Below are 12,073 nucleotides of genomic sequence, written 5' to 3'. Positions count from 1 at the left end.
TCCTGGACTATGAAGATACAAGATTGAAGATTTCGTCCCGTGTCCGGATGGGACTTCCCTTGGCGTGGAAGGCAAGCTTGGCGATACGGATATTCAAGATCTCCTACCATTGTAACCGACTCTATGTAACCCTAACCCTATCTGGTGTCTATATAAATCGGAGGGTTCTAGTCCGTAGGACAACTTCATCAACTCCATAGATAACAATCATACCATAGGCTAGCTTCTAGGGTTTAGCCTCCTCGATCTCGTGGTAGATCTACTCTTGTACTACCCATATCATCAATATTAACCAAGCAGGACGTAGTGTTTTACCTCCATCGAGAGGGCCCGAACCTGGGTAAAACATCGTGTTCCCTGCCTCCTGTTACCATCCGGCCCAGACGCACAGTTCGGGACCCCCTACCTGAGATCCGCCGGTTTTGACACCGACAGTGTGCTTGAGACCAAGAATATCCGTCCCTGCATATTATTGAGTCTCTTCCAAGAGTGCCTTTTCCAGTCAGTCTCCCCTCATACCGCGATTTAGGGAGACCTATCTTCTTAAGGCCAGGAATGAAGTCAACACAAAACCCGATAACATCCTCTATTTGATGGCCCATGGAGATGCTTCCTTCTGGCCTAGCGCGGTTACAGACATATTTCTTTAGGACTCCCATGAACCTCTCAAAGGGGAACATATTGTGTAGAAATACGGGCCCCAGGATGACAATCTCGTCGACTAGATGAACTAGGACGCGCGTCATGATATTGAAGAAGGATGGTGGGAACACCAGCTCGAAACTGACAAGACATTGCGCCACATCACTCCTTAGCCTTGGTACAATTTCTGGATCGATCACCTTTTGAGAGATTGCATTGAGGAATGCACATAGCTTCACAATGGCTAATCGGACGTTTTCCGGTAGAAGCCCCCTCAATGCAACCGGAAGCAGTTGCATCATAGAGCATGCTTGGATACGTTTTAGTCCCATGACTAAAAGTAGTGGGACTAAAACTTGCTAGTCTCACCCATGCTTGGATCCAAATGCTAAAGAGACTAAAATCTAGTTATTGAGCATTTATTACCCTCCAAACCCTCCAATCCAGAACTAAGGAGAGGAATTAAATGAGGAGAGAGAGAGCTAATACATATTTTAGTAGGTTTCTCATGACTAAAAGATTTTAGCCTCAAGACTAGTCCTAGCCTCTCTTTAGTCAAGGGTGCTTGGAACTTTAGCCTCTAAAAAAGACTATTTTTAGTCAGACTAAAAATAGTCCCTTGTATCCAAGCACCCTCATAATCACGTGGCAGTCATGAGACTTTAGGTTCTGAAACTTTTTCTCTGGCATATTTATTATTCCCATTATATTCGACGAGAAGCCAGTCGTGACCTTCATACTGAGCAGGCATTCAAAGAAGATGTCTTTCTCTTCTTTCGTAAGAGCATAGCTGGCAGGACCTTTATACTGCTTCGGAGGCAATGCCGTCTTTTTTGTGCAAACGTTGCAGGTCCTCCCGTGCCTCAGGTGTATCTTTTGTCTTCCCATACATGCCCAAGAAGCCTAGCAGGTTCACGCAAAGGTTCTTCGTCACGTGCATCACGTCGATTGAGGAGCGGACCTCTAGGTCTTTCCAGTAGGGTAGGTCCCAAAATTTAGATTTCTTCTTCCACATGGGTGCGTGTCCCTCAGCATCATTCGGAATAGCTAGTCCACCGGGACCCTTTCCAAAGATTACGTAGTGTAAATCATTGACAAGCACGTGATCACCGGTGCGCATGGCGGGCTTCTTCCGGTGATCTGCCTCGCCTTTGAAATGCTTGCCTTTCTTTCGACATTGATGGTTGGTCGGAAGAAATTGACGATGGCCCAGGTACACATTCTTCCTGCATTTGTCCAGGTATATACTTTCAGTGTCATCTAAACAGTGTGTGCATGCGTGGTATCCTTTGTTTGTCTGTCCTGAAAGGTTACTGAGAGCGGGCCAATCGTTGATGGTCATGAACAGCAACGCCTTAAGGTTAAATTCCTCATGTTTGTGCTCATCCCACGTACGTACAACATTTCCATTCCACAACTGTAAAAGTTCTTCAACTAATGGCCTTAGGTACACATCAATTTCGTTGCCGGGTTGCTTAGGGCCTTGGATGAGAACTGGCATCATAATGAACTTCTGCTTCATGCACATCCAAGGAGGAAGGTTATACATACATAGAGTCACGGGCCAGGTGATGTGATTGCTGCTCTGCTCCCCGAAAGGATTAATGCCATCTGCGCTTAAAGCAAACCATACATTCCTTGGGTCCTTTGCAAACTCATCCCAGTACTTTCTCTCGATTTTTCTCCACTGCGACCCATCAGCGGGTGCTCTCAACTTCCCATCTTTCTTTCGGTTCTCAATGTGCAATCGCATCAACTTGGCATGCTCTTCGTTTCTGAACAGACGTTTCAACCGTGGTATTATAGGAGCATACCACATCACCTTCGCAGGAACCCTCTTCCTGGGGGGCTCGCCGTCAACATCACCAGGGTCATCTCGTCTGATCTTATACCGCAATGCACCGCATACCGGTCATGCGTTCAGATCCTTGTATGCACCGCGGTAGAGGATGCAGTCATTAGGGCATGCATGTATCTTCTCCACCTCCAATCCTAGAGGGCATACGACCTTCTTTGCTGCGTATGTACTGCCGGGCAATTCGTTATCCTTTGGAAGCTTCTTCTTCAATATTTTCAGTAGCTTCTCAAATCCTTTGTCAGCCACAGCATTCTCTGCCTTCCACTGCAGCAATTGCAGTACGGTACCGAGCTTTGTGTTGCCATCTTCGCAATTGGGGTACAACCCTTTTTTGTGATCCTCTAACATGCGATCGAACTTCAGCTTCTCCTTTTCACTTTCGCATTGCATCCTTGCATCGACAATGACCCGACGGAGATCACAATCATCGTGCACATCGTCTGGTTCCTCTTGATCTTCAGCAGCTTCACCCGTTGCAGCATCATTGGGCACATCGTCTGGTTCCTCTTGATCTTCACCAGCTCCCCCCGTTGCAGCATCACCGTATTCAGGGGGCACATAGTTGTCATCGTACTCTTCTTCTTCGCCGTCTTCCATCATAACCCCTATTTCTCCGTGCCTCGTCCAAACATTATAGTGTGGCATGAAACCCTTGTAAAGCAGGTGGGAGTGAAGGATTTTCCGGTTAGAGTAAGACCTCGTATTCCCACATTCAGTGCATGGACAACACATAAAACCATTCTGCTTGTTTGCCTCAGCCGCTTCGAGAAACTCATGCACGCCCTTAATGTACTCGCGGGTGTGTCTGTCACCGTACATCCATTGCCGGTTCATCTGCGTGCATTATATATAATTAAGTGTCCAAATTAATAGAAGTTCATCATCACATTAAAACCAAAGTGCATACATAGTTCTCATCTAACAACATATAGCTCTCCAGAGCATCTAATTAATTAAACCATACATTGAAACTATGTAAAACATTTCAATGCGAAAACAAATGCGATCATAATCGCAACCAAGGTAACAATTGATCCAACAGCATAATGATACCAAGCCTCGATATCAATGGCATATTTTCTAATCTTTCTAATCCTCAAGCGCATTGCATCCATCTTGATCTTGTGATCATCGACGACATCCGCAACATGCAACTCCAATATCATCTTCTCCTCCTCAATTTTTTTATTTTTCCTTCAACAAATTGTTTTCTTCTTCAACTAAATTTAACCTCTCGACAATAGGGTCGGTTGGCATTTCCGATTCACATACATCCTACATAAATAATATCTATGTCATGTTGTTCGGCATAATTTTCATAAACAATAAATGAACCAATAGTTATAAAGATAATATATATACCACATCCGAATCATAGACAGGACGAGGGCCGACTGGGGCGGATACCAAAACCATCGCACTATATAAGATGCAATAATAAAAGTAAGAAAATAATACAAGTATCTATGTAAACATGCAAGTAAGAATATTTTTCCTTTCAGAAAGAAGATAAAACAAGAGGCTCACCACGGTGGTGCCAGCGATGAGCTCGGCGCGGGTGATCGACGACGGTGAAGACGGGGACGGGGCGTGACGGACCGCTAAACCTAGACAAATATTATGGAAAATGGAGCTTGGAGATCGAGCTTGGAGAGGAGAAAGCTTAAGTAGTGTGGCTCGGGCATTCCATCGAACACCTTGTGTGCATAGGAGGTGAGCTAGAGCACCACCAAGCCCTCTCCCCCTCGGCCAGAGAAAAACAAAGCACTAGGGTGCTCTGCTCGCGAGCGAGAGGTATATATAGGCACCTCATTGGTCCCGGTTGGTGGCATGAGCCGGGACTAAAGGGGAGCCTTTGGTCCCGGTTCAAGCCACCAACCGGGACCAATGGTGGTGGGCCAGGAGTGAGGCCCATTGGTCCCGGTTCATCCCACCAACCGGGACCAAAAGGTCCAGATGAACCGGGACCAATAGCCCACGTGGCCCGGCCGGCCCCCTGGGCTCACGAACCGGGACCAATGCCCACATTGGTCCCGGTTTTGGACTGAACCGGGACTAATGGGCTGAGCCGGCCTGGACCAAAGCCCTGTTTTCTACTAGTGTAGCGTGATCGGAGATAAACTGGTCGATGCATATTTACATGTGCATGTCGCCAAGGACTTGTGGGAGGCGCTCGAATCTAAATTCAAGGCCGCCGATGCAGGGAGCGAGATGTATATTATAGAGCAGTTCCATGATTACAAGATGGTTGAAAACCGTCCTGTATTGGAGCAGGCTCATGAGATAATATGCATTGTTAAGGAGCTTGAACTTCTTAAGTGCGAGTTACCGGTCAAGTTTGTCGCGGGCTGCATAATCGCTAAGCTCCCTAATTCCTGGAGGAACTTTGCCACCACTCTGAAACATCAAAGGCGTGAATTCTTTGTGGAGGATGTCATTGGCCATCTGAGTGTTGAGCATAATTCAAGGGCAAAAGACTCGCATGGAAAAGGGACCGAAGGGATTTCTGTCGCCAACATGGTGAACCAGAGGAACCATAACTCCCACAAGCCCAAGGGAAAGAACGGTGTCCAACAGAATACCGACTTTAAGAAGAAGGGTAAGAAGACCTTCAAGAAGAACAAGAAGGATGAGGGCTGCTTTACTTGTGGTTCGGTTGAACATTGGGCCAATAAGTGCCCAAACAAGTACAAGAAGTCAGGACAAGACTCCAAGTCTGTCAACATGATTGTGGGCAACAATGAGAATGGTGCATCTGGGTACGGTAATTTATTTACTGTTTTTCAGTGTTTCAACCCAACGATTGGTGGGTGGACACAGGTGTAGGTGTTCATGTGTGTGCTGACATTTCATTGTTCACTTCTTACCAGGTCACAGGTCACGGGTCCGTATTGATGGGGAGTGGCGCGAGTGCTTCTGTTCATGGTGTTGGCATGGTCGATCTGAAGTTTACTTCAGGAAGGATCGTGCAGCATGTCCCCGCCATCAAGAAGAACCTCGTTAGTGGCTCCCTTCTATGTAGAGAAGGGTTTAAGTTGGTTTTCGAGTCTAATAAATTAGTTGTTACGAATATGGACTCTTTGTTGGAAAAGGTTATGAGAGCAGAGGGATGTTCCGCCTTTCCCTCGCAGATTTTTGTAATAAAGTCGTGAACCATATTCATTTGAATGTTAATGAATCTGAAGTTTGGCATTCACGTCTTTGTCACATTAGTTTCGGTGTTATGACGCGGCTAGCCAAGTTGGATTTAACCCCGAGTTTCACCTTAGCCAAAGGTTCTAAGTGCCTTTCATGTGTGCAAGCTAAGCAACCTCGCAAGCCTCACAAGGCCGCGGAGGAGAGACACTTGGCACCATTAGAACTCATACATTCTGATCTTTGTGAGATGAATGGTGTGTTGACTAAAGGTGGAAAGAAATACTTCATGACATTGATAGATGACTCCACTAGATATTGCTATGTGTATCTGGTAAACACTAAAGATGAGGCTCTACACTAGTTTAAAATCTATAAGGCAGAAGTTGAGAAACAACTCGAAAAGAAAATTAAACGAGTCCGGTCAGATCGTGGTGGAGAGTACTTCTTGAGTGAGTTTGATTCTTTCTGTGCGGAACATGGCATTATTCATGAGAGGACGCCTCCCTATTCACCCCAGCCAAACGGGGTTGCCGAGCGGAAAAAATCGTACTCTAACTGATTTGGTTAACGCGATGTTAGATACATCGGGTTTATCCAAGGCATGGTGGGGGGAGGCTATATTGACGGCATGTCATGTCCTGAATAAAGTTCCGACAAAGGATAATGAGATCACTCCCTATGAGAAATGGGAAAAGAGAAGGACAACATTCTCGTACTTGCGTACTTGGGGCTGTTTGGCGAAAGTCAATGTGCCGATCCCCAAAAAGTGTAAGCTTGGGTCAAAGACTGTGGACTGCATTAATTTGGGTTACGCTAAGAACAGTGTTGGCTATAGATTTCTAGTAGTGATATCTGAGGTACTTGACCAGAAGGTCGGTACAATTATGGAGTCTAAGGATGCTACATTCTTCGAGGATATTTTTCCTATGAGAGATATGCAAAGCACTTCTAAACAGGAATCTGAGGAGACTCCTGAACCTGCCATTCCTATGGAATATTATGAACAAACACATTATGAAAATCCTGAGGAGGATGACGAGGAAACCCTTGGTAGGGGCAAGAGACAAAGGACTGCAAAGACCTTTGGTGATGATTTCTTTGTGTACCTCGTGGATGATACTCCCACTTCTATTTCAGAAGCGTATGCCTCTCCAGAAGCTGACTACTGGAAGGATGCGGTCCGTAGCGAGATGGATTCCATCATGGCTAACGGGACATGGGAGATCACTGATCGTCCCTATGGTTGCAAACCACTGGGGTGTAAGTGGATGTTAAGACGGCTTTTCTAAATGGAGAGCTAAAGGAGGAGATCTACATGCAACAGCCTGATGGCTTTGTGATAGATGGTCAGGAAAGAAAGGTGTGTAGGTTGATAAAATCTTTATATGGCCTGAAACAAGCACCTAAGCAATGGCATGATAAGTTTAATACAACTCTGACATCTGTTGGTTTTGTTGTTAATGAGGCTGACAAATGTGTATACTATCGCCATGGTGGGGGCGAAGGAGTTATATTGTGCTTGTATGTTGATGACATACTGATATCCGGAACAAACCTCAAAGTCATTGAGGAGGTCAAATCGTTTCTATCTTAGAACTTTGAGATGAAAGACCTTGGTGTGGCTGATGTTATCTTGAACATCAAGCTATTGAGAGATAATGAGGGTGGAATTACACTTCTGCAATCCCACTATGTTGAGAAGGTGTTGAGTCGTTTTGGATATTCGGACTGCACGCCATCTCAAACACCATATGATCCTAGCGTGTTGATTCGGAAGTCCAAACGCATGGCTAAAGATCAATTGAGATACTCTCAAATCATTGGTTCACTGATGTACCTAGCAAGCACAACGAGGCCTGACATCGCGTTTGCTGTGAGCAAACTGAGCCGGTTTGTTTCCAAACTGGGTGATGTACATTGGCATGCTGTTGAGAGAGTTATGCGCTATCTGAAAGGTACTATGAACTATGGACTGCACTATACCGGATACCCGTCGATACTTGAAGGGTATAGTGATGCGAATTGGATCTCTGATGCTGATGAGATGAAGGCCACAACTGGGTATATGTTTACTCTTGGAGGTGGCGCTGTTTCCTGGAAGTCTTGCAAGCAAACGATCTTAATGAGATCGACAATGGAAGCAGAATTAACAACATTAGACACATCTGGTGTTGAAGCGAGATGGCTTCGAGATCTTTTGATGGACTTGCCATTGGTTGATAAACCGGTTCCGGCTATCCTTATGAACTGTGACAATCAGACTGTCATCACCAAGGTGAAGAGTTCAAAGGACAACATGAAGTCCACCAAACACATAAGAATGAGATTGAAAGCTGTCAGAAAATTAAGAAACTTCGGAATGATAGCGTTGGACTATGTCCATATGGCTAAGAATCTGGCAGATCCCTTTACGAAAGGGCTATCACGTGTTGTGATAGATAATGCATCGAGGGAGATGGGTATGAGACCCACATGAATTGCCATGGTAGTAACCCAACCTATGTGATCGGAGATCCCGTGAATTAGGATCTGGAAAAACAAGCCAGTGGTGAACTGAGGAGAGTAACTATACTAACCCACTCCGTTAGAGATGCAATACTCTCGATACTGTATGGTAGGATGACTATTGTCTTAATGTGTTCCAAAGCTTATGTAAGCAAGATGCTATCCTACAGAGCGATCTTTGGAGGAACACACCTATGTGAGCCCGACTGCTGGTCACAGTCTATGAGATTGGGGTGATCTCTAGTAAGCTCATGAATAGGCCAGGAGTGTGACTTATATGCTCCACCCGAGGGGTCAGCCTTCGACATGTAGTGAAACTTCTTTACGCCAAACTGACAATTCAAGGCATAGTCCGTTGTTCAGTTGTGAAGGAGTGTAGCTACCTACTCTAGGTGAAGTTCAACCTTAACAGGTCTTCACTGACACAGTGGTATATCGAAACAGCAATTGGAACGGAGGACACAATGGGCCCTCGAGATCTGGTGGGGGATTGCTGAAATTTGAGATGAGCTCCAGGCCCATATAGCAATCTCTGAAAAATCTCTAAGGGCCCATGTGGGTTATATGGCACTAGGTGTAGTGGGAAGTTTAGTCCCACCCCGCTAGTGGAAGGAGAGTTGGAGTGGTTTATAAGGGTTTCTCTTCTACATGCTATTGGAGCTTGAGAAGAGAAGAGGCCCTCGCGCACTCCTCCTCCGTCGCCCGCCTCGCCACGCCACGCCACGCCTCGTCACGACGCGCCGTGCCGCGCCGCGGGATTGAGCCGAGCCGAGCTCACACCTACGCGCTTATTTTTGCCAAACACTAACGGAGAGTTCTCTGACAGCTGGGTCACGATCTGAGACGTCAGATCATGGGCTGTCACGGACTCGGACGTGGGTCGAGCCCACGTCTCTCCACGCGGCTGCGTCTATATAAGTGTGCGGTGTCTCCTAACCCCAGCCGCCACGAATAGATCACATTTGCTCCACGCGCACGCCCACCGTCGTCCCCTTGCTGCTGCTGCCGCCGGTGACTCCATCCCGTCCGCCGCGTACACGGTCGACGGGAGAGCAGGTCTCCGAAACCACGCCCTTCTGGTTCCTGTACGGGGTGAGGGGCGAATAGGTTTTTGGGCAGCGATTACGCGACTGCTCGCTTCCGATCGTCTACTTCCTCTACGTCCGCGTCGCCTTCATCATCATCATGTCCACCGACGCCGAACGTGCCGCCGCCGAGAAAGCTGAAGCCGACAAGAAGGCCGCCGAGGACGCCGATGCCGCCACCAAAGCCGCGGCCTCTGCATGGCCTACTGGAGGGTATAACTCGTTTATCCCGCTCCTACTGTTTTCTGTTTTAGCCATGCTAGCGTTATACGTAGGTCTTTCTGCAATTAGCGTAGTATGTGCTAGCTTGACTGAATATCAGTATGTGTTTATTTGTGTCAATGTCGTGCTAGTGATTTACTCGTGGATTAATTTAATTGAGAAATTGCCTATTTACTCATCAGGTGGCGGGAGGGGGGTGGGGGGGGGGGGGAGGGGATTGTGTAATGGCGCCAAAGAGGGTACTGGATAAGGGAGAGAGGGGAGGGCGCCGAGCTTTTATAAGCGGTCACGGGCACCATTAAGAGGTCGTTTGAGGAGGCAGCCGACGGCAAGCGGTCAAGGGGCTCATCTCCTAGTGAGACACCCCCCCCCCCCCCCCCTCTCCTATACTTGTACTCTCCCTACCTATCAATGAAAAGATATGCACCCTGTTGTATTCGTGAAAAAGAAATGAATGACGCTGAATTTGTCTCCAGTCATCATACGTGGAAGCTGAATTCTACATTTTCCTAACTTATACATTTTCAAATTCCAGCAATCCAAAGAAGCCCGTGAACTAAAAATTGATCGTATACATGGAGGAATTTGGACCAGTTCCACCAGGAACATGTTAGCCTCGTTAGGTGCGCCCAAGTTGACAAGTTTAGTAAGCATGTAGTAGCTGTTGTAGACGTGTAGAGGCAGGCGAATCTTTACAAGTTGACATTGCACTAGGATTCTCTTTCTCACAAGCTAGCGCTGCACTTTGGCGCCACATGCAATAAGGAAGGACCAGGTTATATACAGCCCCGTCGCCGGCCGGCAATGGCAGTTCAGTTCCATCGGCCCATCTCTACTCTACGCTATCCAACGATGAGCGCCGCCGTGGTGACCAAGTCGTCGCCGGTGCTTGTCGTCGGCCCACCCGGCGGGGACGACGCCGTCGTCCATCTCACCTCCTCCTTGGACAGGTCCGTCGTGCCTTTCAGGGTCACGGTCCTGCTCCTCTTCGACCGGCCGATCCCCCAGCCGGCGGAGACCATCAGGACGGCGCTCTCCGAGGCGCTGGCCCACTACCGTCCCGTTGCCGGCCGCCTCGCCGCCGACGATGGCGAGCTCCTGCGCATCGAGGGCGCGGCCGGCGTGCCCTTTATCGCCGCGTCGGCGCGCTGCGCGCTGGCGGACGTCGCGGAGCCGATGCTCGGCGGCCTCGCCCCGTGGTACCCGGCCGGGCTCTGCCGCCACGGCGACCCGCTGCTCCTGGTGCAGGTCACCGAGTTCGCCTGTGGCGGGTTCGCCGTGGCCGCGACGTGGAACCACGTGCTGACCGACGGAGAGGGCATTGCGCAGTTCCTGGGGGCCGTCGGCGAGCTCGCGCACGGGGCGTCGCCGGCGCCGTCCGTGCGGCCGCTCCGGGCCGACGACGGCTCGCTCCCGCGCCTCCCGCAGTCGATGGTCGCGGCGCAGAAGCAGACACTCAGCTGCACGTTCAACAGGGACTTCGTGCTCCTCGACGTCACCGTCCCCGCCGGCCTGATCGGCCGCGTCAGAGCCGAGTTCGACGCCGCGGGCCTCGACGACGGGAAGGGGAAGCAGCCCTGCACGGTGTTCGAGGCCGTCGCGGCGGTGCTGTGGCAGTGCCGGACCCGCGCGGCCGTCGTCTCCGTGTCGGACGAGGCCCCCGTGGCGCTGTCGTTCGCGGCCAACGTGCGCCGGCTCGTGGGCGCCAGGCCCGGGTACTACGGCAACTGCGTGGTGATGCAGTCGGTGACCTCGACACGCGGCGAGGTGGCGAACGGCGCCGTGGCGGACGTGGCGAGGATGATCCGGCGCGCCAAGGAGGGGATCCCGGATCTGCTAGCCCCCAGCGGCGGCACAGCAGCGGAGCAGGGGGCGATGGCGCTACCGTACAGCACGCTGGTGCTGTCGTGCTGGAGGAACCTGGGGTTCGAGGCGACGGACTTCGGCGGCGGGAGGCCGGCGAGGGTGACGTGGCACGGGGCGGAGACGGTGGTGCCGGGCTGCGTGTTGTGCCCGCCGGGCAAGGACGGTGGCAAGGACGGGGTCAGCGTCATGTCGCTCTGTGTCAGGCCGGAGCACGCCGACGCTTTCCTAGCAGAGCTCACCACATTTCAGCAGATCTGAAGTTGTAAACTTGGAGTACGTAGTGGAAGCTCCATGAAACTCGCCGTCCGTCGTCGTCGCCGTAGATTGTAAATGGACCTCGGTTAGACGACCTCTGCATTTCTGCATGCAGGAATGCTTTCCTTTTGTGTTCATGCAAACAGAGCACCTCTGTATTTCTGCACCTTCTGAGTGATTCAGTGATATGCCAAAGATTGTATAATGATGTACAAAGTTGGGTTTTATTCAATTCAACTATGAAAAGAAGTTGCAACAATGTAATTTTTTCAGACAAAGATAATATCATAACAATATCAAGTACACCCGGTTTCGGTTTCTGCAACCACTTGGTATCAAGAACTAGTCCAGACATTGAGGATACAAACAATCAAATCGCTTTTCAATAGATAGTTCATACTCCCTCCGTTCGGAATTACTTGTCTCGGAAATGAATGTATCTAGAACTAAAATACATCTAGATACATTCATTTCCGAGACAAGTAATTCCGAACGGAGGGAG

At 49.2% G+C, this 12,073-nt stretch overlaps 1 protein-coding gene across 1 annotated transcript; it reads left to right on the top strand.

The window, feature by feature from the left end:
* The first annotated feature begins 10,233 nt into the window (after positions 1-10,233).
* Positions 10,234-11,749, top strand: LOC123184525 (acyl transferase 15-like). Its single transcript, XM_044596623.1, has one exon. It carries the CDS (start codon positions 10,255-10,257, stop codon positions 11,572-11,574), a length of 1,320 nt encoding a protein of 439 aa, XP_044452558.1. The 5' UTR covers positions 10,234-10,254; the 3' UTR covers positions 11,575-11,749.
* Positions 11,750-12,073: the final 324 nt, after the last annotated feature.

Source organism: Triticum aestivum, chromosome 2A, assembly GCF_018294505.1.
Source record: "Triticum aestivum cultivar Chinese Spring chromosome 2A, IWGSC CS RefSeq v2.1, whole genome shotgun sequence".
NCBI lineage: Eukaryota > Viridiplantae > Streptophyta > Magnoliopsida > Poales > Poaceae > Triticum > Triticum aestivum.
This window is presented reverse-complemented; position numbering and strand designations above follow the sequence as displayed.